Below are 25,466 nucleotides of genomic sequence, written 5' to 3' on the forward strand. Positions count from 1 at the left end.
CAGATAGCAAGAAAATGAAAAGAGACCAAAGGGACACAGGCTACCAAAGAAAAGCCCAAATTCTAAAGTACTTTTGTTGGAACTGCATGAACCAATTCTTCAAATTTTCTAAGGCTTATTCCTCCTGTACTAATGATATGCCAAATTCTATTCTGATAATTTGCAAGTTCAGTTAGTTCTTAAAGGAGGCAACTTGTTAATGAAAGTTTTCCATTCATTAACAAATCTCTTTATTGGCTGGGGTCAGGGGAAGTCCTTAAGAAAAGGAACACGCTCTCCTACTTCAGTCTCTGGTACTTTGAGCATGTGTGACAAACAAGCACCATACTATCTATTAACTTTATGCATAATAGCCCGCTCAGCCTATCCATTTTTATAAAGACATTTTTTAAAATGCTGACAACATTCATGTTACCCTCCAGACACTAACAAGCTTTTTAAGCAGTGAGCATAAAAGACACTTGCTTTTAAGAAAATTTGTGTACAACTGCATTCAGCTGACATGCATACAAGGCATGCAGTTGAGTATTTGTTTATGCAAGTAGCTAATTAGATATACACTATTTGCATAAAGTCTAAAAATGGTACATGCACTTTTGCACTTGAAATTCCACGCATCTGTTTATTGGCAGATGTGAAAGATGCATGCAGTTTTGATACATAAAGCTGATGTGAAAATGTAGGACTTCTTTTCTTATTCACAATTTCCCAATGGCTTCTGGAGTGTTACTGTTGCTTCTGAAGAATTGGGAGCCTAAGATTTTCTAAGAAAAACATGGGAAAAGATGGTGTATTGACACTGCCCAAACAAGTGCTCTGTCAAAAGCTTGATATGTAGGGTTTGGGGGGTTTTAACTCCTAATTTAAAAGTCTTACCATTGCAATCCCTCCATATTCTAACATTTGTCTTCTGTGACAAGTAAGGCTAGTAAGATTTTTTAAAAATTCACCTACTAAGACATACTGCAATAAAAACACCACATTTTTTCTAAAAGTAGTGAGTAGTGAAACCTCCTGTCTGGTGGAAAAATATATTTACGTCTAAGGACATCATAATGTAGCTCCTAAGAAAGCAAACAATTTTTTAACCTTTATATATCACACTTAGAGAGTTAAACAGAAAACACATAAAAAATCATCTGCATTACTGGCTTCCTTTCACTGCTGATCACAGAATACACAAAAACGAGAAAGCAATTTTCTCAAGGAATGAAAGAACTTGTCATGCAGCTATATAATGGCATTCACAAATGGTATTTTTATTGCTCATGTCTATCACTACCCTGTAATAAATAGAAGACAAAAAACATCACTATTGAAGTTCACTACAAGTCTCCACCTAATTTCAAATTTTAATGTAAGTCAAATCTATTGAATCTAAGTTAAAGAATGTGTACTTTGATCTTTCCTGCAGATCTTTAGCACACATTATTTTTCATATTTTAGGCACCTTAAGAAATTAATAAAGAGTTTATAAAAAGACAAAACAGGTAACAGACCTATTCAATATACAGACATGCATAAAATATTAGCTAGTGATTAATTAATCATAAACAACTTCTTGTCTAAAGAAGTGTTAATATTCAGTCTATGTAATTATTATTAGTCAATAAAATTATCAGTCATTCACATAATTTTATGTACTTAACTCACCACAAATATCACTTAGTTCTTATTTTTATTCTGTTTTCTAAATTGTTTATTATGCACCAGGATGAAGACTGTTTGCTTAAAAACACTAACTAAATTAAAGTGGTTTATTATGAGAGGAGGTACAATACTTGAATCAATGGGAAAATTACCTGCAAAATTGCTTTGGTTCTTTCCATAAACATGTATGTCTTCAGTTCATCATCACTCCAGGAGGACGGAGTATGATACTACAGAAGTGCTCCCTCTAGGCACTCTCTGCTGTTCCTCTAACCCAGGTATGCCTTGTTACCTGCAAAGGAGCCTGAGCTGCTCAGGATCGTTATTTAGCTTTTCAGACTATGGTCCTCGGTTGCTAAAGCAGCATCAGTGAACAAGGAAAGCCCCACTTATTCTGGAAGATTTAAACTTGAGTGCTGCGAGACTTTTTGCCTGTTCCATATGAAATCTTCTAAAAGTCAGTATTTTATGACTTAGAAACAAAAATAAACATATAAACAAAACCAAAGTTGTTTATGAAAAACCCACAATGCAACATAAAATATTCAAAACATGCAAGAAAGTGCATGCCACTGAAACTGGCAGAGCCACATTCACTCCTTCCTAAAAGCTTTAACATCACAATTTATTTTAGCATTTGGACAGAACACCCACTACAGCAACCAGAACACCGTCATACGAAAAGGCTGGAATGAATGTTGGCTCTGTTGAGAAAACAGTGACATGAGAAATAGAGAAAGGTTTGAGTTGTATAGGACCTGAAAGATCACCTAGTTCCAACCCTGCCATGGGCAGGGACACCTTCCACTAGACCAGGTTGCTTAAAGCCCCATCCAGCCTGGCCTTGAACACTTCCAGGGATGAGGCATTCACAGCTTCTCTGGGCAGCCTGTGCCAGTGCCTCAACACCCTCACAGTGAAGAATTTCTTCTTTATGTCTTTTCTTCCTGGTATCTGAGGTTGGTCTCTATACTCATTGTTTCAGACCATAAGCCCCAAGACGATGCCTCTTCTGTTTGCACCAGTGGTTTCAAGAGACCCTGGCAGAATGCCTCCTTTGGATACCAACTTACTCCAGTTGAGAAAAAATATGGCAGGCATGTCCAATAGTTAGTTCTACAGAGCCTCATAGAATAATTCAATACTAATTCATATAAAATGGTTGTCATTAAGAAGGAAAAAGTACTTCAAATGTACTTTAATACTCAAAGTGAAAAAAACAATCGGCTTAAAAAAAAAAAGTCAAAATTGCTTTGTCGATACCCTTTTATATTTCACGCCTAGCTGTACTTCACCAGGACTTGTCCATAATCTTCATGTGCTTTTAGCGCATGAAAACCTCTAAACACTAACAGTGTTGAAAAAATACTGAATAATAACTATATTCATGAGTATAAACAGTATCAAAGAAAAAACAGTGGGTGGCTTTAAACAAGAATGATCTTAACTATATTAACATTTCTAGAATATTTCTTTAACTTGTAAGAACTATTATACTTTCTTACAAGTAATGCACATATACACAACAGATAAAATAATCACATTTTAAACCATGATGTACCACAACAGATTGAAAAGATGAAAACAGAGGAAGATTTATCAACAGCACTACACTGCCCCTTCACGTCCACTACAGAAACAACACCACAAGCTGCATGATGTAAGGAAAAAAAATCACTGAACATTTATACAGTAATTATGTTAAACTGCAATTTTTTTTTAATTTTTGCTATTGTACAGCCCAAATAAAACACACATACCATGGAAGAGAATCAGAATAAAATCCAACTTTGACTTTAGTGGGAAAATCACCTTTTTTATCTTGATATGCATAGTTAGACTTTTCTTTTTCAAAAAGGTATAAATGTTCCACCTTGATTACACAGCAGATGAGAATTTATGAGGCAGTTAAATGCCTCCCTGACATCCGATCCCATCAGATCTCGGAAGCTAAGCAGGGTCAGACCCGGATTAGTACTTGGATGGGAGACCTCCTGGGAAATGCCGGGTGCTGTAGGTTCTAGTCCTGAGGACTTCACTGGCACCATCCAAGCTCGCTCGGCCGTGGCAGATGAACCTCAGGAGTTAAACGGTGGGGCCAGTTCTGCGCACGCTGAGCCTCATCTAAAATCCACTGCGCAGGCTGGAAGGGCACACCCACGTGGGGAGAGCCCTTCCCAAATCTTCGTTCGCGAAGTTTGGCCATACATACATACAGAATTTATGAACAAAACTTTTACCTTTCTCTGGAAAAAAAACCCCTAAAGCAGATCTACTTAGCCATGACATAAAGTTTTAAGTTAAGAACAGAACAATAAAGCTACTATCAAAATCAGCTCCAACTGGGATGAGAAATTAGTTATGAGCATCTAAGCTATTTCATACTCTAATAAATTCCCTCAACTTCCTTAATAGTACAGGTTTTTCTCCCAAGCATCCTGTTTCTTTTAATTTAATCTTCTGCTTGTCCTTTGATGGTGAATATATTGTTCTGATGTATGTATGAGTTTTTATTTCTGGTGGCACTAAGTAGAATCTCAGTCAGAAACTGTCGATTGGATAAAAAAGGCACATCTCTCAGTGCAGCATTAGCACATGCATCAGGCAGGCAAGCCCTCTGTACAGACATCAGGAAAAATGTTTTCCAAAGAGTAGTTCAGCAGTTTCTTGATTTGTCATTGCTTTGTTGACGTAACCTTCTCATAAATATCACACTTTGAAAACAACTTTAAAAAAAAATCAGTATATATTTACACTTTGTGGCCAAGATATGAATTTAGAGTCCTGGATCATTTCTAACAGTCTCGGTAGGATGATTATATGTTTTCTGGGAAAAGATAACTAGAAAATTGCACAGAGAATGAGACATCAGCACATCTTCATTTGGTTTGCTATACGCACACAGTATTTCACAAGTACATGGCACATCCACACAACTTGAAAACCTTTACTATGGCAAAAGTGGGGAAGGTGAACTTCAGTCATAAATAATACAACCTTCTAATGCATAAACTCTCATCTCACACCCACTCCCTCCCCTTTCTTCTTCTCTCTTCATTACTAAGGATATTAGCTTTGGATAGCCTTCTTGCTGGTTTAATCTCTCACCCTTTCCAAAAGTATGACCTTAAATCAAATACAAAAGCAACAAATGTACTACATTTTCTGTGTAAATATGTATTATCTACTTCTTCAAAGTAGCAGAACTATTCACTTTCAAACTGAATACTAATCTTGAAAAATCAAGACACACCAGCCCAATCTTCATGCTCTTCTTGAGCCACATAAAAGACAACACGATTCTGTGATTCTGTTCTGAAGAAAAATAAAGAACAACATACTCTTCTGTATGTTCTATAGACATGCAGTAAGACAAAGGTATAAGAAGTTATTTTTTATTTCAAGAAATGTAGCTTGCTCACACTTGAAAAAACAAACAAACAAAAAAAGAGGTCAGATCTCTGTAACTGCAAATAATCCAGTCCCGACTTTGCAAGCAAGGCATAAAACAAGATTAAAAAGGGCGCTATGGCATATTTTGCCTGTCCAACACTTGGTGCCAGGTCTTCTTTTCAGGAAAAGAATGGATTCTCAAACAAGTTGTGATGTATTCTTTCTCAAGAATATATTCTTGTTCAAGAAACTTCACTGTATAATCTACAGGGTCACTTAAAAATGATCTAAAGTTCTTGACAACTGGGAATGGCATCCTGGGAGTACTAAAAAAACACTTCAATACCTTCTACCACTACAAAGATATTATATTTTGCTGACATGCATATACAGAAATGGTCACAATTTCAGCAGCACAGCTCTGACTGCTTGGTACTATAGCAACTCATTTTTCTGTTTCACCTTTCGTCAGTCTCACTTTCTGTGTATCTCATGCCAACAAAGCAAGGCTGTATCTCCAACACAAGCCTGGGACTGGTGTGGCACTGCCTGGCTTTCTCCACCCTGTGCTAACTGTAATACTGCTCAACAGCCTCTGCAATTTCAAGCATCAACCAGAGAAGCATAAAATGCCACTTCCTTCAGGCAACCATTGTAAAGAAACTAAATCACTGCATTAAGACCACAGAGGTGCAGCTCAGGTTGCATCTGTAGAAGCTGCATCTCTCAATTTTTATTTAGAGTAATCTATCAAATGCTCCTGACTAACTTTCAATTTTACTTTCAGGTAAGAATCAGGTTTAGGGACTTTTATACTTTTATGAAAATAGACATGGCTACAAATTGCAGCACAAACACTCTCAATCATAAATGAAGAAAGAAAACACATTTTACACTTTACATGTAGTGGTGATTTCTTATATGCCTTTGTCTTCCTGCCAGATGCCTTCTGGACCTGAGGCTAGCCTGAACACCCCAAGTGTGCAGTTCTTGAAACACTCTGTATTAGCTCACAGACTTTCAACTTATAACTTGCTGCAACCAGACATGTGGCCAGCATTCAATAGAAGTATTTTTTCCATTTCAGTTTAACAGAAAGAAACCACTCCTGCATTTCCAAGTCAAGAAAGGAAAGACAGGGTTTTCTTAGCAGCAGGTGTCTCCAAATTTGGAGACTATGACAGCAGCCATTCAGAAGGTGACAGGAAGGACACAACGCAGAATTACCTTAGTTTCCAGATTTGTGTATAAAGCTACTGCTCACAACTATACCTTGGTTCTTGTCTCTCCTCTTGTGTTTGAGTAACAGAAACTGCATACTGAAGATAAGCTTGGAGAATCTTTTATTTGATTATTATTTTCAAGACGTGAGGGGCAAAGGACTGAAGAAGGAAAAGCAAGTTTCCTAATTCATAATACATTAAAAGACAATATGGAAGGTTTTTCCCCTTTAATATTTTTCTAATTGAAAACCAAGCTCTTGTTTATACAGAAAAAAATTCTGATTGAAGTTAGAATATAAGATAATATAAATGGAAAGAAAAAATTTAAAAGAAGAACTTAAGGTATGCTCTGCTGGATAACAGTACCAAATTTGCCAATTTGTCAATTCTTAAAACCCCTAATGAAGGTGCACCTAAAACAGGCCAGATAAAACACTTGTGTTTGATATGGTTTTTGATAGATACACATAATCAAGGTCAGAGTCTCATGAAGCAGCACTGCTGCTACTTATTGCCAAGAAGCTAGAAGGAAATCTTGAAAACTCTCCCTGAAAGAAGAGCATCTGTGTCTGTGTATGTATTCTGAGGACTGTTATCAAGTACTATTACATAACGAGATGCTGTGACTCCCCAGTTCTGAATGGAGGAAGAAAGGAAACAATCATCTACTAGCTATAATATTGTATGATACAGAATGAAAATTATATATTGTATTTTAAAAATAGACTATGAAGTTCACAAGCACTGTCAAAGGAACTCAGAAGTTCAGAAAGGTTTTTCACATATTTATAAGTAGCAACTGACATTCTTTCAGAAATACAAAGATGGGTGCATATATTAGGTTATTAATAGGGCAACATCTTTGTGATCCATGTCATTACATGCTTTGGAATGCCACATTCAATATCTGGCATTTGATTCTTCAAAGACAACATATATTTTTATGTGCTCTCTCCAGGAATGCTCTCCTAGTAAGCTCTGGGGAAAGAAAAAAAAAACAAGTAATACTTCAAGTTTTCAACAGTTTAGTCCCAACTCTCCAAATTCATTCTCCATATGTTCACATACTGTCAAAACACGAACTGTTTTTCAAAACTCTGTAACGAAGTTAAAACTCCTACTAAAGAGAGATAAAAAATGGGCAAATAAAATAGTATGTGTCCCATGTTGCCTCGCAGTTAGGAATTTCTTGCATGGAAATGCACAAATAGGTGTCTTGAATTCATGGTTCTGAAGGCTAAGCAAGAAAGAACAACTCTAAAACACAGACAATCTGAAATTAAAATTGAAGCAGAAAATAGCTTAAATGACAATAAAAACCACTATTTACTATAGTTCTTTATTTTTCAATAACTGTCTTACATTTCACACACTAGAGGTTTAATTTGTGCCAATAACAGTACCTTTGCAAAAAGGATTCTATTTACCTTCTTCCAAATATATTAATATACAAATACTGTACATTATGCACACAGTTGTTAAACTATGTAAACAAAAATTAGACATTTTGGTGTTTATCTGATGAAGATCATTGTTACCACTTCACAGAGAAGACAGTTCAATTTAAAGGTTTTTTTGCTCACTAACATTGGTCATGCTTAAGCAGTGCAAATTTGAATTATAAATCTTAAAATCACCGAGAAAATACAAGACCTTAGGGCCAATTATTAAATAACACATCTCAATTTTTCTATCAACATACACACGCAAAAGACAGAATATGCTGAGAGCAAATAAACACAGATGTCTCTTGAAAGATTAGTTTTATTAGACCTGCAGTACCTAGTATGACTGTGTAACTATGTATAACCTCAGGGGGCATAAATTGTCTACTGAAGCCCAAAGAATAAGCTGAAAACTTTCAGCAGTTATGAATTCATATGGTCTGTGTGTCCACTGCAAGGAACTGACAACGTTACCTGTTTCTATAAATTAGGTCCCCCAAGTCAGAAAGGCATTCTAAATTTGTGGTAAAAGGTGCAAATTATGGTTTTTAATATTCCTATACTTCAGTGACAAGTGAGAACTTTTACTGCAGGATTCTCTCTGTATTAGGAAGAGATAAAGAGAAGAACTGGGGGGTGGAAGGGGAAGAGAGGGCATGAAGGTTTCCACAATCCCCTCTCCTCACTGCCATGCTTTCAGGAATTAATTCATTCCCTGAGGATGCCTTGGACGTCTTCAAGCACTTACTTTCTCCACACACCAGAAAGAACAGGTCACTTCTAATGTAAGCTCTTCCTAAATCAAGAGAAGTAAGGCTGGACCTGCTGAACATGGCCATAAACAGACAAATATGCAGCATTTCTGAACATTTAAAACACTCACTTGTGCGCTCAAATTAAAATGGGCCAGTATTTCAGAACAGGAAATGGTTTCCTCTTCACCCACTCAGAAGTTTGGATGCTTTCCCAGACATCTCCAGGCTGGCGCAGGGCTCAGTGCTGCGCCTGCAAGACAGCTGCGTCTGGATACAGCCCTTCCCGGGAATGCTCACGCCAAAGCATGGCAGCCAGGGCCAATAGATATAACCAGCCGAGGGGCTGCCAGAAAGGGATCCGTGTTAGCCACATGCTCCAAAGAAATTCCGCTCAGGAAGGCAGGGCAATACACAGGCCATGTGGAAAGCTACTTGAGTTATGCCAACAGATCTCACAGAAACCCACAGTCACTCACACAGCTTGAGCCCAAGCAGTTCAAGCTGCCTCGTCTTCTTCTGTGAGGGAATGGCCACAGCCCACTGAAGTTTCCCCCATGATGGCCAGCTCTTTATGCAACAAGAAAACAGAAGCAGAGAACAAACAAGAAGAAATTCACAGCAAACTAATCTGACAATTAAACGGAGTAATTCCAATAGAATTATAAAAAACATTCTTTAACTCATGGCAGAGGGTGTGGTGTGTGTCTTAAGAAACATGAAGAAACAAATCCCCAAAGTGAATCTACTTTTGCAATTTTGTACTATGTAATATGACATATTAATTAGGCACCAACCAAAATAGTTGCTGTTGTTCTAACCCATTTTCTTCCTAAAGTGAAGAAGTACTGCTATGTATGTACATCCTTAATAAATCTGAATATCAACTGCAATTAGTGTCAAATTCTTATAGTGCAAAGTGACCTCAACACACACTGATGTTTCAAACATGATGAGAAAATTAACAATTTCTATCATAAGCAATTTTATATCATTAGATAAATCTCAGTCAGAAATAGCACAGGCACCATAGATCCTGCCATAAGTTTAAGGGGTGATGTAGCCTCGTTTCTGTAATTTGTATGATTAGTTTTTTGCCATGTTTACTGTCTGTTAGATAATCTTACCTATTTCTTGCATCAGTATGAATGGAAACAGCAAGTAAGTGGCAAGCACACATCTAATACATGAAACGAACAGAAGACTATTATTGTTTAAAAAGCCCACATTCCTCCTAAAAAAGAAAGGTGCACAAGCATCTATTCTGACTGCTATTCAAGAGAAGAGAATTGGTACTAACTATAAGTTGATTATCTACCTGGAGACAATGAAGTGAGGGTAAAAACTGGAAATGGATTGACATGTAATATCTTAATACTGAATTCATTATATTTAAACCTGAACACATGTGTTTTAAAAATTAATTAATAGATGCTGAAGCTGTTGTGATTTATTTTTTTATTTTAGTGTCACAGCTTATCTGGTTCTATTATGAAATATTAGAATAGCCAGCTACAGATAATTCCTTGTTTCATTAAAGTGTGTGTGTGTGGGCAGAAAGGACTTCCCAGAACGCTTTGCAGGATAAGCGGAGAGGCAAAGGACAGGAACACTGTGTGTATAAAAAGGCAGGAAAGAAAAGAGAGATGCTTTAGAAAAGCTGTGTGGACAGAACAGGCTCTAGACAGTACAGAACCTGTTTGACAGCTTGGTATCTAGACAGGATTTGGAGAAAGGGAGGCAAAAGAAGGGAAGACTATGAGGCCATGAAATTCATGGTAAGAATTCGGTCTGAAATGTCACTGATAATGAACCACAGGAGTAATGCAAGATGGAATGCAGGAGTGCTACAAATATGTCAAAATTGCAAGCATTCTTGCCAGCTGCTGCTGTTATCATGGGAAGTAATCTTGTGTTGGGGTTTATTAATAGCAACAGGCTTTGGAAGAGACTGCCATTTGTACTGAACCATGCAGACTGTCTCAGAGTAACAAAATCTTAACTGTTTAAATACAGTGGTGAGTCTACCTGAACACAGTAGCAGGAAAGATACGTAGGAAAGCTAAGTAGGAAAAATATGGCACTAAAAACACATCAAAGATACCTTTGTAGGACTTCCTCTGCTGTTCTTTTTTAATGTTTAACAAGTAAAATGCTTTGGGAGAGAATCCTTAGAAAGTCACCAGTATGTGTCACCTACAGGCTCCTGGCCTATAAGCCAAGAAACAGTTTTCTCTCTCCAGCAGCAAACAGCACATCACGTTTCTATTCCCATTTAGTCTTCTGTGTCATACCTACAAGCAGTAAGCTCTCCATGCAGGGGCAAGTTTGCATACAGCACTTATTATTTTTATTTTATATATATATATAAAATATTACATTTATATGAATAGTAATGTCTGTAAATAACACTGCTTTTTAAACCCATGTCTCTCTATATAAATGGGGGCATCTAAATCATGAGGAGAGATCCCACATGATGCCATCTCAGACCTGTATGCTGTAACTGGTTACCTCCATTATACACTAGCTATATTATAAACTGAAAAATGCAATTTCAGAAACTTCACAAGGAAGGCACATATATTAAAATACCTAGTCTTAAATTTGCATGTATTTACATATTAGAGATGTCTAAACTAAGTTTTTACCTACCTGCATCTTCTACATACAAATGGCCTCATTTTTTGCAATTTAAAAATAAAATTCTATCTACTACCTTGAATATTCAAAGCAATGTACTACATACAAACTTAGTACACTATCTAAAATAATGAGCCATCTGAAACAGAGAGAGAAAGACGTGTTTTACTAATTACAACACAAAAATTCTTATCTTAGCCACTTTATTATACTATTGCCTGTAAAGCAAAAATATTTCCCTAGCTTACAAAGACATTTAATACATTAGTATTTACCAATTCTTACGAGTTCCTTTGATACGACATACAAATGAAGTTGCATTAAGGAAGTACTACTGAACTCAGATAATGGATAAGGGAAAAACATATATAGAAGAATATATTTAGACTTTTAGTATCATTTGTGTATTTTAACTTACTCTTCTTCTCTCCTCACTTTATTAATCAGTTTAGGATCAGCAGAACTTTGGTTGTCCTGCAACATAATAGAATACGATCTACAAAACAAGCGAAAACCACCATATGCAAATCTTACCATGTTTCACCTACTTCTTCAAAATGTTACAGTAGTAGCAGAGTTATTAAAAATTGATATAGTGTATTGCCTTCTAGTACAGGATCAACGTTTTCATACAACATACATAACGAGCATTTCTCTTTCACAACCATATATATTTGCAGTGTATTAAAATGCAGTACAGTTTGCAATTATAATTTGATTTTTAAAGAAAAATCATTACCCCACTTCATAGATCATTTATTGTAGTGTTGAAATCATGTACATTTGAGCAGCACATAACTAGAGATGTTTTTGTGAAATGTGATCAAACTGCACACGACCACACAAATGATCTGCAACCAGGAAACGTTGCAATCAAACTGGTTACTCAAAACGTATTTTAAGGAGCATAACAAATCAAAAGCACAGACTTCCTTGAAAGAATGAAAGGGAATAGTCATGTCAACTCCAGTGCTGTTTTCTTACCTTTTTAAACAACTGAGTAATATTATAAAATACCTGAACAGCGTTTAGAAAGATACTGCTGTTGTCCCTATGCAAAACTATATTTTCAAACAATATTATCATGAAACAAAGATAAATAAGCCTTCCAGAAAAGAGGACCACTTCTAACAGAGGATGAATATCAAATGAGAAGCTGTAGGAAGAAAGCAGAATTAGCAGTCCAAAACGAGGGGAAGAGAGAGTGAGCTAGAGCAGACTAGGGCCTCAGACAGAGTTTGGAATTAAAACTTGAGTTGAGCATTACATCTAGGAGTGAGAGGGCATCTTTGCTCTGAGGAGTGGGGCTGTTTAAACCAGCAAAGTCATCGTTCCCTGACAGCGAGGGTTCATCACATAAGGAACGACAATCAGTTGTGATAAGTGGCATTGTTCCAAGAGCTAAGGCTACCACCCTGCTTGAGACTTGTCTCAGTGTCATTCTAGTTTCAGACTTCCACTGAAAGTCTGGGGAATGTCAGAACAAAGATTGTCAGTTAAAATGAATTAGCCCTCTCTATGTTTCTGTACTAAGAATAGTCATGACACAGCAAAGCAACATTTTCCTCACAGAGAAGTGTTTCCCCATACCTGAAAAAGATCTGTTTGGAAATTTAGAATGCCTTCATTTGTTGTAGAAGGACAAAAAGTGTTTACTTAGTGATACAAGAGAAAGCAAAAAGAGAAAAGGGAGATTCATGGTTAAAGCAATTAGATTTCAAAGCAATACAATAAGTATTTAATTACACATTTTGTGAGGTCCCCTCTGGTGTGATCAATCAGCAAAAAGGTAGCTGGGTCAGTTTATGGCATCACTGTTGTCTCTCATTCCCTTATTTCTTCTGCTGGATGCTATAACCTCCAAAGTCTGAGACAACAAAACAGACGGTCTTTACCTGTTTAAAGACCTTTCACCAAGTCAGTTCAGCATGTTTAAATAGCTCAAAAGGCATGACAATAAAGGCTTCTAAAGACATAAACAACTGGGCACAAAGGAGTAGAATTGCCCAGGTAGACTTCCTTCTGACACCTCCTGAAGGGAAAGAACTGACTGTAAAATCATCATAACATGCTTTCAGCATCTGCAGGTGGGCATTGGTCTGTAAGAGGAATGAAAGTTTTAAATGCATAAACCACAAAGAAAAGCATTTCAGCTAGAGTTAAATATAAATGAGTTTCCACTTGCTGCTTTTATCTTGGCCAGAAATAGGTAGAACAATTTAAATAACAATGTTTCTCAAAGAATCAGAATGGTGACATTCTGAAAAAGCAGTCTTTGGGAGTGCTGATGTGTTGCAGTGGAGATTGGAAAAAACTCAACCAAAACCAAAGCCCACGACCCCTAAAAAAAACCCAAAAAACCCTAAGAAACAAAAACCACACACCCATACCCAACAACAAAAAACAAAACCCCAAGCAAGTTGTCAGAGATAGTCCAATTATTTTTGACCCAGTACAGTAGGCTGGACTAGATATGCACAGTTTAACTAGCAATATTAATTTTTTCCAGGGGACAGAGGAACAGCTGCTTGAACAGCAGACTGAGTGCTCCCTCCTACAGATGGCTATCTTAAGCCCAGAGCTTCTATAACACCCCAGAGCAGGGCGGGATACAGAGAAGCATGCTGGACCTAGCTCTGCAGAGCCATAAACACTGGCGACATCTGACTGCATCCACAGTTTAAAACATGTACTGTGGTGCCTCTCGGCAGAGCTCTTGTAGGCATAGCCTGGGAGACCACGGGGCACTTCAGCTGAGCCAGGTTGAACCACTCCACCTTGAGATAACCAGACAATCGAGGATCTGTCCACTTCCTTTTCCCCTTCTGTGATTCCCGTATTATTCCCTCTCAAATACAGTACAGAGGCAATTGGTTTGCAAGCAAAATTAAGAGTATTGCAGAAAGAAGGAGGAAAAAAGAGTGAAGAAGGTAATTTTTAGACTTCCTCTGTTCCATATTGAGAAAATAAGTAACACTGCTTTTCTTCAAGGCTAAACAGACTTCATACAAGGAAAACCTTCTATTCCCCTTGCAAGAGGAGATGAAAGGCATGGGAAAACCAGATTCAGAGTGGAGATACTGCATGTAAATTAAAAAAAAAAAGAAGAAGGGGAAATAGTTCTTATTCAACACTATTTATCTTCTAAAAGGCATGACCCTCTAGGCAGTGTTACAGAAGACAGCCTTGCTCATTTCTGTAACTTTTCAGTATTTCTCTCTTTCCACTCAAAACCATCTGCCTTTTTGGTAAACTTCCTTCTGCTGAACTTCTTAGGTACTTCTCACCTAAGAAGTAAAGAAAAACCCTCACTATAAAGTATAAATTTAACAATGAGAAGTAAAACATTTATAAGGCTGGTTTATAAACAAGGGAATTTGAATTAAAGGCTAAACAAGCTTTGAAAGAAAGTTATTTCTGACAGCCACTCAAAGAGGCATCTTACCACCAGTGGCCATAACCAAGTTCCCAGCCACAAAGCCCAGGACCAAAAAATTCTCTTGTAGAAGACACGAGCATGTGGGAGTGCTATGATTTGTCCAGGGAGACTCTGAGGATTACCTTACATTTTAAATGAGAAAATTAAACACACATACATATATATATATATGCACACACATGCACATTTTCCCATATATTTTTCTTTCTATACTTCTGTCCGTCTCTTCTTACCAAATGGTGAGAAATTCCAAGGGAAAAGAATCCTTTTATTTATTTGTTGTTTAAGGTGATAATGGTTTAGTCCTTGTCTGTACTACTCAGAACCTGAACCAAAGTCAAGTGCAATACAGGGAAGTGTAATAGGTGAGCATATATCATTTAAGAGAAAGCTAAGTAGTTTTTTGTCCATTAAGTAACTTCTTACTGTCATCCCTGAAATAAGGTGCTGTACTCAAGCAAGAAACGTGATTTGTTTCAGAAAAACTCAGTATTACATTTCCCTGAAAACCTCTGTGGACAGACCACTTTGACTGGACTGCTGGCACAACCATTTAGACAGATTTGACTATATAATGAAAAGCGGTTTTGTTCTTTTAATACAGAAATTAAGGGATAAAGAAACAAGTCCAAATAAGTGAAGTTGTTCATGCATAAGTCACATTAGTATTTTAAATAAAGTACTAGCATACAAATCAACCAGTGGAAGGAAAAGGAACTGGAATCTCATTCCAAGTGCTCTGTTGCAGTAACAAATGAACCAATTCCATACGTAATGCCTAAGACCAGTGGATACTCTTATATATGAAACACACAGGCTGGTACATAAAATAACTCTTAAATGTTTTATTCTATGTTCACTTAACACACAAATATATCCTACAATGGAAGAATTTCAGTGATGAACTTAGCTGATGAATTGCCAAAATTTGGTTGGATGCATTTTAAGAGTAAAACATATGCACATACAGCAAAAACATTCTCACAAAACAGAACAGTGTAAGAGGATCTGTGGTGTTTCTGAGATTGCAGGCGCTGAAAATGGATACATTTATTACCTTGACTTTTCTAGCTTGGAATACCACAGGGTGCACACTGAAACCCCTGCTTTGTAATGGCTCAGTGCTACTTTAAACTACTTGAACTGAAGGAACACCTCAAGTGAGCATCTCACTCTCACAAATTCTCCAGCTTATTAGCACTTCTTAAAAACATATATTGAATGTGATGAAATTGTTATCCAGCAACCTTCAAGAGCAACAAGCACTGAAATTTTCAGGAAAAAAAACCCCTGGAAAACCAGAGAGTGAAGAAATCTATTTTTAAAATAGAGTTTTTGAAATAGTTACGAATTGTAAGAGTTCAGAAGAAAAACACTTCTACGGTTAGTGGTTTAGGAGCTAAGAGAAAAATCACATAGTTAATTAAGAGACCAATTTTTTGTCAACTGAAAGTATTTACCATGGCAAACAAAATAGGGCACTTGATTTTGGAACACGTGACATACGTGACTATCTTTTAAGTATGTTCAATGATCAGCTGCAGTTACATCCCACTGGAGAGCCAATGATATCTGATACTTGAAGTGTGTACTAGCTGAAAGGTATTCATTGCTTTTTCACATTATACTGCAAAATCTACAAAAGATATGTTAAATGCTGAAGAGAACCATGGCTATGTCCACGTTTGATGATACTGCATCCATGTTTTCTGTAACAGCTTCAAGGAATACATACATTTACTGTGTAAGTACAGTACTTCCAGAGCTGCGCACTGAAGTTATTCTCAAGTGCTACACAAAGAATGCTAAGTAATAATATTTTTAACTGGGTTCAGATTAGTGGTATTGCAGACAAGTGTTTTAACTACACGAGCAAACTGACAAAATGCATAAAGGCAAACTGTTAAGTCCTGTGACCATTTATAGTGCACTTCTTGAGAGAAGCCCAGTATAACTAGTGCAGAGGATGCAGAAACTATGAACAGTCAGCTCTCATAACGGAAGTATTTTTACTCGCAAGGATCACAGTATGCATTTTAAAGATGGTTTGTTGGGTCTAATATACAATTAAGGAGGGGAAGAAATTAGTTCAAACAAGGAGAAGGTCAATAATATTTAAGGTGGGTTGGTATTTGAATGGCCCAAATGTACACTTGCCAGAAAAAAGTTGACATCAGTATATTACCAAGTCAATTACCTGGAAGCGAATGGTAGTTTGCATTCCAAGGCACATCAAGCTTAGCTCTGAACATACAGTGCTAAATAATTCAATGCATTGCTCATTAAATGAAAAGTAGAGTTTTTAAAAAATACAAGTTGCATACTGGTGAAGATTTTGTGTCAAAACTCCTATTTTGCATCAAAATACTTTTTTGTCCTTGTTATGCTTAATGAAAGTATAAATCTACACAACAAAAGTATTGATTCTCTCATTTGTGGATATCAAAAATTAGGCTGGGTTTTGATATGATTATTTTTAACATGCAGGAAGGAAACTACAGAACTTGCATGCAACCTGCCCACGATAGCATGGAGGGAACCCAATATGGTAATCCTTGTGAGTCATGTGCAGGCTTTGAGTAGGAAGGCATGAGACTAAAGGTGGAGCTCTAACCCTCTCCACCACCAGCAGCCATCATACTGAGAATTGTTTGTTTCAGAAGACAAGATAAACAGATGATAGCTTTGCTGATAAAACATACCTTGAGAGCACTCTAAATTTCCTCCTTAGTCCCAATGCTAAAAGAAAAGTAGATGCTGAACAGCTTCTTAAAATCTCCTAGACCTGAAACATTAAACTGACTGCTTGAACATGGTGTAAGAAAAGACAAACGAGATAATTCTGGTAGTTTTGGACCAGTGCAAAATCTTGAGAGAACTGCTTTAGATTTTGGGGTTTTTTTGTGTTTGTAGTAAGTTAATGTGTGATCACACTTCTCATTACAGAAAATACACACATAAGAAAGCAGCATTAAAGTTCCAACAGTGTAACATATTAATATAGCCACTAAAAGCCTTGTGAAGTATATCTGCTAAACTTATCTTCTACACTGTATACTATGCTTGATCCAAGACAAAGAAACTAAAAATATCCCAACAGATTCCAAATGTTTATTTTCAAGCAAACAGTTCTCAAATCATATAAAAAATTTTAAAGCACATCTATTATAATATAAAGGATTACTTTACCACTTTCAACATTATGAAAGGTTCCTGTTCCGTGTTCAAACACATACATATAATATCTAATTCCAGAAAAAATACTTTTCTGAAATGCACATGATCCAATATTAAACAGTCATGTGTGTATATATATATATATGTTCTAATTTTTGCATTGCTGCGGACTGACATTATGTTGCTGGTTTTCAATGCATGCCATGTACCTTTTACATATAAGAAATGTTCCAAGACATTCCAAACAACACAGTAGAAAAAAAAATCAAACTTTCCAGGATGGTCTTGCCAAATTTAAATTTTGTTTGTCATTTAACCAAGTTGGCTAAAAAGTAGTATGTTGACATTCAAGGAAAGCCAGCATATTTACAAGAGGTGAGCTAGATTCCGAAACTTGCATCAATAAACAGAGACAGAGTTTATTCAGAAGCAATACAAAATTTATATAATGTGTTTTAAGAGCCACTTTATTCATACAGTTCCTGAAGCTGTAGCGTAAGACCCGTGATAGTCTGTCAGGCTAGGATTGTCTATATATAAACTGTATCGCAACCGCCACATAGTAACATGCTATTTTTGTTTTCTGTAACAGCAAAAAATCTTATCTCTATTACTGACTTACAAAAGTATTAAAATTGTATTTCAAGAGTCCTTTCTAAAAATGTTTAAATATTAATTAGTTTAACATTTCTAAATTCTCTAATTTAGAATCCAACAAGTTGCATACGCCAATATGCATATTCAGAACTGAGTTCAACAAATTACACTCCAAACTATCTTCATCATCTAAAAGACAGAGTAACAGCAAAATAAATACACATTTATGAATGCACCTTTTTTGTACAGCATTTGTTTGCACCCTGGTTTACAGCTATAAAAGAATCCTGGGCGTGTTCCTTAAATGAGCAACAGCTAAGACAACATGTATTGATTTTAATTAAATTAAAGCACAAAAATTAATGACATAAATTACCAAAGGGCTCCTCTATGGCATCTTGAGTGAATAGATAATAAGAGACATTAAGTTCTTCCTCATGGAATGAATGCACCATGACAAAGCACTGAGCTACAAGCCAAGTGATCAAAATTCAGGTTTTAAAGCCTTATACTTACCCGCCTACGGCAGAAGGGCAAGCCCTGTGCAATGATGCTGATGCTAAATATCTTCATCACAGTTTGGTGTGGTAGAGGTTCTTTGGCACTTTTAAGATCAACAGGAACCAGGCCATGATTGATGGCAGTTTTCCCAGGTCTGGACATTTTATTGTTCTTATTTTGTCAAGTCCACTAACACTGCAAGAACATTGCTAAAAACTTTGCTCTAAAGTTGCATGGATTTTTTTTAAACTTTTTTTTTAACTGGCAAATCCGCTCCCCACAGCCTGCTGCTGCCTTTGTCTCTCAACCTTCTCCGGCCAAGTGTCCTGACCCGTCTGCCGCTCAGTGAAGTGCAAGCTATCCTAGTATAGACAGGAATTAAACTACCAAGGGGCACACAGACTGCTCCTGTCAGTCAAACAGCTGGGGGACCTCCCCTGCAGTGTCAGAGGAGCCCTTCTCCAAAAAGGGATCTGCACAGGGAAAAAGGAGAAAATCATGACTGCCTGGAGCTTTAACAGCCACAGCCACTTACACCTCTGCTTTAAAGGAAGAACTTTCTTTTCATTATTATTTATGCAGGTTGGCATTGTGTTTTCAGAAGGGGAGTCCAAGGAGATTGCAAATTTCAGAGAGTGACAGCACTGTTGCAGAATCAACTCCACCACTTCACAAGCAGGTTTCTTCTGGACTGTCACTAAACTCAAATGAAAAACTGATCTGGACTTTTCTCAACCACAGTCTCCACAAACTTAATATAAGTCCAAAACTTAAAAAATAAAACAAAGATAGATAAAAAAAAAAAAACAAGGGAAAGAGAGTCCCCTAAAATGGAGATATTGGTACAAAACTCGTTCATTTAATAAAAGTAGAAACCATCATTGCACTGCAGCCTGTATTTCCTTTTTTCCCTGCTGCTGTGTGGGGAGCAGCATCCAGGCAACTCTGGCTCTAAGGATAGAATGGTGCAATAATCTTCCCTCTTCTGGCCATCATGAGCTTGGGCACCAGTTTCCTCAGGCTTATCCATCACACTGATGGAAAGCAGAAGGGCTCTTCCTCCAAAAGAACAGCATCCCTTGAAGAATGTGGGGATTGGTCTGCCCACCCTTAGCAACAAACCTGACTTCGAGTCATTTTCCAGCAAAAAATGTAATCCACCAAACAAAGCTAGAACAGCAATGTCTATTACACAAATTTTCCACAATTAGTTTACTTCCATTTTAAATAACTGCTTGATCAAATTAGCTTTCCTACAATGCCTCCAGGTTCCCACAATCCCCTTGCAATGCCTATACTTGGACATGTTTCTTAAAAACATACTCATATTTTGAAAACCTTTTTGAGCAAAACTAAGTAGAAAGAGACAAAAGCCTGTGAAAATGTCTTATGAAACTGCTGAGATGCAGAAAACCATCAAAGCCCTTGTATGAATTGAGTCAGTACAGTCTAAAACACAGTGAATAAATGACCATTAAGTAATCTTACAAGACCCTTTATGCACAAACCAGCAAAGATAATTAACTGCACAATTATGTGAGGGCAAAAGAGGGAGTGCAGTAATGCCTTAATGCTCAGAGCACAACAATGTAACTTGACAAAAGACAGCGTTAAAATATGACTGTATTAGCATTTCCACTTAGCGCTTTGTTTCCCCTTCAAAAAGCCAAGCTGTAAGCATGTCTCACTTGCATTAGAGGGCCCCGGACCAAACATTTGCATGTGGAAAGCTTTTTTCTTTTCCTTAAAAAAAAAAGGAAAAAAGTATCCCTAGCATTTCACTGAGAGTATACAGACATTACAGTAAGCATTCACTTACAACAAAATATTTCTCAGACAAACAAGACAGTCCTTATTTCTTTACAGATGTTGCATAGAGAAAAGCTGTAACAGAACACTGAGCAGCACAGTGTTTTCATGCACAGATGGCTGGGTTTTTCTATTTTTTACCATTACACTCAGATGTTATTCTAAAGCACATTTAGACATACATTTTCTTCTAAAAGACTCTTTACATTTCCTACTTTATACTTCACCCTATAAACTCCAAGAAACAGTTTCCTATTAGCCTGCACTCAACTGCAATACACGAGTTTATAGCCTCATTCTGAATTACTTTATATGTTATACAACACATACTAGGCTTTCACTTGACTGGAAGGCTCCAGAATAAGTGTCTTGGAATCTCAGTTTCATTCAAGTAAGAAAATTTCACTGAAGTACTCCAAAGAGAAAAAGGAGGAGCCTTTTGTTTCTACTTTGAATAACTACAGTGAAGAACAGAGCCAAAAGCTAAAAAGAGATCCACTCACATAACCTACTGATGAATCATTTAAAAAAAAAAAGCAACAAATCAGTTTTCCATTGTTGATGAACTAGTGACTATCTCAATAGTTCAAACAAAGTGCGATGTTTACCTAAATGCATTTACATAATTTGAATTTTTTTATAGTACGTAATACAAGATCAGATAGAGTACTCTGCACAAGTGTCACTTTCTAGTTTCATAAATACTTGGTATTTCATTTACTGCATACAGAATTGTCTGTGCATGTGTTTGCACTAAGAGAAACTGCTTTTAAAGGATTTTTAAAGGAGTATTTTATTATGCAATCGCTGAAAGAATCTGATGGTGTGGCAGATCACCAGTTGTTATTAGTTGGTGTCAGAGCCTAGCATGTTATTACTTTACCGGCTTAGTCTCCTCCGCTTGTTTTTTAAATATTGGCCCATATCAGAAGTGCCAAACAGGAACATAACTTGGCCCATTTACAAATTTACACACAACTGGAAAGCAAACACAATTGAGGTATTGCATTCTCCAAGCACCACTCACCATGCAAGTCTCCAGTCACAGGCACCTCTGAAAGGACAAAACTTGGGATTGTCAGCCCTTCTGCCTGTGTGGTTTGACATGAAGTCCCAGTAGTACATTGTTTTTTCCTCAGGAACTTCCAAAATATTCTAGAGTAACTCCAGAGGGACACACTTCTAGCTGAAAAGAAGTATCATGTTCACATTCAGTGTAGTTCCCTTTTCTCGTAGATAAAGCCATGGCAAAATAAGGCACTTTTTTTTTTATCCCATGTACAATTACAAAGCTAGATTTCATACTTTACCATAGCAACAAGAAAAAGTTTCAGTTTTTATCTGTCTGTTCCCCCCTCTCTTTTTATCATCATCTCCCAGAAAAAGACTCGCAGTAGCAGATGAGATCTTGTAGGCCCAATTTTATTTCCATGTATCATCACTTTCTTTTTAGTCTCTGTTTGCTACACATGACTGACTGTAGGTGTCATTGTCTTACAGTTATGTTTAAAGGCCCCAAGCTGTGCTGGACAGCTATAAATATTTAATAAGTGAAAATTCTTAACCTGAAAATACAACAGAGTCTAATCTAAGCAGTAAGATGTTGTAACAGGAAGACAAAATTGTGAGGGTTGGCTATCTCAGAATTGTCAGGAATACAGTGAATATAGTAGATATCACTTATTTTAGTATTTATTACACATGTAATTCTAATCTAAGATCTAAATTAAAGTTTAAAGAGCCCTACCGTTTTCATCCTTAATAGTGTGCAATTTACATTATACAGAGTGAGAACATGTATAAACCTGACAAATGTGAAACTATGAAAATTTGAGCTTTAATGCTTTGTAATACCTTATTCTAACATTCTGTTTCTAAAGAAAGTGAGGTCCGATGATAGTCCTTTTAAGTGTCTGCCTGTCCTTTCAATTGGAAGAGCATGTTTGAAATCAGATCACATAAAAGGGCCTGAAAACTTCAGTTTTAAAATACTAGTTTGAGACTGTCATGGACTTTGAACTGTAAGCATAACCCAGAAGACTCCTGTTTCTTTTTGGCCAGTCCAATGAAGTGGTGTCTTTGTAAACTAAAAACATGTAATAAGCAGCAATGATCTTTATACCTTCCAGCCAAAATAATTCAAAGTGATCTTGCAGCAGAGTTTTTTAGGAGCTCTTTACCAGGAAGCAAATGTTACAAAATTAACTAGCTCATTCAGTATAGTTAACTCAGGAAGGCCATAGTTTTAAGACAAGGAACTAAGAAATTATCCCAACACTGAAAACCACTTTACACACGCTATGTAGAATTTTCTCCTAGAGTTGACAATTGTTTTATATATTAACATTAGTGGGGGAAAAGGCACAATCTTTGTATTTTTGATATGGTGATGGAACAGTACAAGAGCTAGAGAGACCTAAATGAAGTATTTGTAAACATAGAAAAATTAAAATGCAGACAGCAGAACCCCAGACAGGTTCTCCACAGTTTGTAACATCGGTGAAGAGCTGCCCTCAAATGGATAAAACAGAGCATTGCAACATTTCAAGTCACCTTCTCAAATCAATCACAGTAACATAATAATCCTTTGAATATACTTGATAGTATACTGCCCAAATAACATCTGCAGTAAGCTCTGCATAGCTGTGGCATATAGAATACACTATAATTTACATTATACACAAATCTTATTATTCCCTTGATATTTATGTTGGTCCCTACCCATGCCTAGAAAGATGGAGAACCACTTTGTCAGCAAAGCAAGGCAGTCTATACTACACTAGCAACTACTCACCCAGCAACTGTGTTCCCAAGTTTATTTATGTGAGGGATCTCTATTATGAATATACAACTAGTTTTCAAATGACACATTGGACATCAGGCTGCTTTATACACGCAAACAAATAAGCTGTATAGATAAAAGGCACTGCTGTACAAAAGTAAGTGCAACTTTATTAGTGGTGCTGGACAGAAAAATAACTATTGCTCTAAACAGTCTGTATTGTATCCAAGTTTGCCCAACACAAAAATCTGCATGTACAAGAAAATATAATGACCCAGACTCCTGGTGAGCGTAGGGAGGGAACCAATGGCTATCATAATTTTTATCTTATGAGATCAAAATTTCCTAAAAAGCATACCCTTGAGTAGAATGCAAAAGGGACAAGGCTACTAGTAAAACAAGCAAACTGATGGCTTTCTCTATAGTTCATGAAGAAACCCTGAAGTGTAGACGTGTTGCACCCCAATTAACAGAAAGAACGAAGCCGGGCTCCAGGTCAGATTACTGTGACAGTTCAAACTGCGCTCAAATTACAATACACCTCCAAGGCCTTACTGTCCCCACATATCAGGGGACCTGCATGGAAGGGCCACTCTGAATAGTCCAGCCATAGCACAGCTTTATTTCAGGCTTATGCCTTACTATGAGTATTGACAAATAAACGGCTTCTATGATATAAAGGAAACAACAACGTCAACTAAACCTGTTTACATGATCCCAGCAAAACCAAATTCCACAAGGATTCAACGTCTAACCAGGTGATGGTCACTTTGTAGACTTCCCCCTCAGCAGATGCATTAATAAACCTCTCCTTTTCCTGCCTACCCTCTAGTTAGCTCGAAAACTTGTGTAAACTCTCTGTTTGTCAAATTGGGTGAAAATTAGTCGAGATAAGGTCTGGCAAAGATGACAATAACAGGCAAATGTCTCAACTGCACAAGCTTTATTTTCTTTGGCAACAAAGCTTAAGAACACAATGAAGAAGAATCCAGATTTTCTTAACAGATTCCCTTAAATGATAATTCCTGGTTATAATTAGGTTTCTATCTAATACAATAGAGCTACCTCACAATTTTTGCCATGGAAGACCAAGCAGCAGCTTCTGTAACTGCTGGTGGAAGATAGTAGAACTTGTATGACACTATTACACTGAAAAGAAATTATAGAGGTCCAAAAAAAAATAGATAAGGATGATGGTAAAGCTGCTGTCTGGCAAAACCCTTCACAAGACAGCACGCCCAGAAGTCCAAGCCAGGGAAGATATGAAATATGAAGTGTATCAGTAAAGGGCAAATCATCAGATAAACATACCTACTAAACATTTTTCATGCCTATGTGCATTCTCATACCTGTTTAACCATCCTAGCATTTAAGTGTGAGTGCACAGAGAAATAAAATGAGACTCAAACTTGACCTACTGCATTTTAACACTTGTATATGGCACTTAACTACATGAGGCCTTCCTCCTGAGCAGCCCAACAGTAGGTCAGACTAACCAAAGACAAGGATTCGCTACTTTCAGCTTCTAATTGCAACTACCAATGCAAGTGAGTTTGCCTATCAGTCAATAAAAAAAATAACAGGTCTCCACTGGATCTATTCAATCCCACAGTTGATCTTCTTTGCAGCTAAGAGGAAACAAAAAGGTCTGCTGGAAACTCTAGTGGCATAAAGAAGATTAGCACCTCTCCTACTTGCACTGGCCATTTTTTTCCCCAACTCTTCCTTAAAATGGATGTAAAGTTTGTCAGGCTTGTGAGCTCTGAAATAACTCCAGTAAGTAGGATACCTGAAAATCTGCAATGTTTGTTGTTACTGCTATTTTCCCACTAGATGAGCAACTGCGAACAGCTCATAAAGTAGCCAGATGAACAGTGAGACAGTGTTTAGAAGTGGAGTCAAAGCCCCCATCCCTATGCAACAGTGAGCTATTAGATCTGCTCCCTTTGTCCAATACTGGTCCCAAAGAGACGCCAAGGATAAAAGCTACTTAGGCATCCCAACAAGTACAGAATTTCATCTCAAAAGAAAGGGAAGGGAACATGCAGCTATATG

At 37.0% G+C, this 25,466-nt stretch overlaps 1 protein-coding gene across 4 annotated transcripts in view; it reads right to left on the bottom strand.

Annotated features, from left to right (window-relative positions):
• Positions 1-25,466, bottom strand: part of FBXW7 (F-box and WD repeat domain containing 7) — a 173,593-nt gene that overhangs the window by 60,742 nt on the left and 87,385 nt on the right. Inside the window, exon 3 of one of the 4 annotated variants that reach the window (XM_071556100.1) lies at positions 6,406-7,244. The exons of 2 other annotated variants lie outside the window; for them this stretch is intronic. In XM_071556100.1, coding sequence (XP_071412201.1) covers positions 7,167-7,244 — 78 coding nt within the window. In that variant the 3' untranslated portion in view covers positions 6,406-7,166. Of the gene's footprint in view, positions 1-6,405; positions 7,245-21,720; positions 21,816-25,466 lie in introns of those variants that run through there. One more of the 4 variants, XM_071556101.1, reaches the window with a different exon arrangement.

The sequence above is a fragment of the Pithys albifrons genome, chromosome 5 (assembly GCF_047495875.1).
Source record: "Pithys albifrons albifrons isolate INPA30051 chromosome 5, PitAlb_v1, whole genome shotgun sequence".
NCBI lineage: Eukaryota > Metazoa > Chordata > Aves > Passeriformes > Thamnophilidae > Pithys > Pithys albifrons.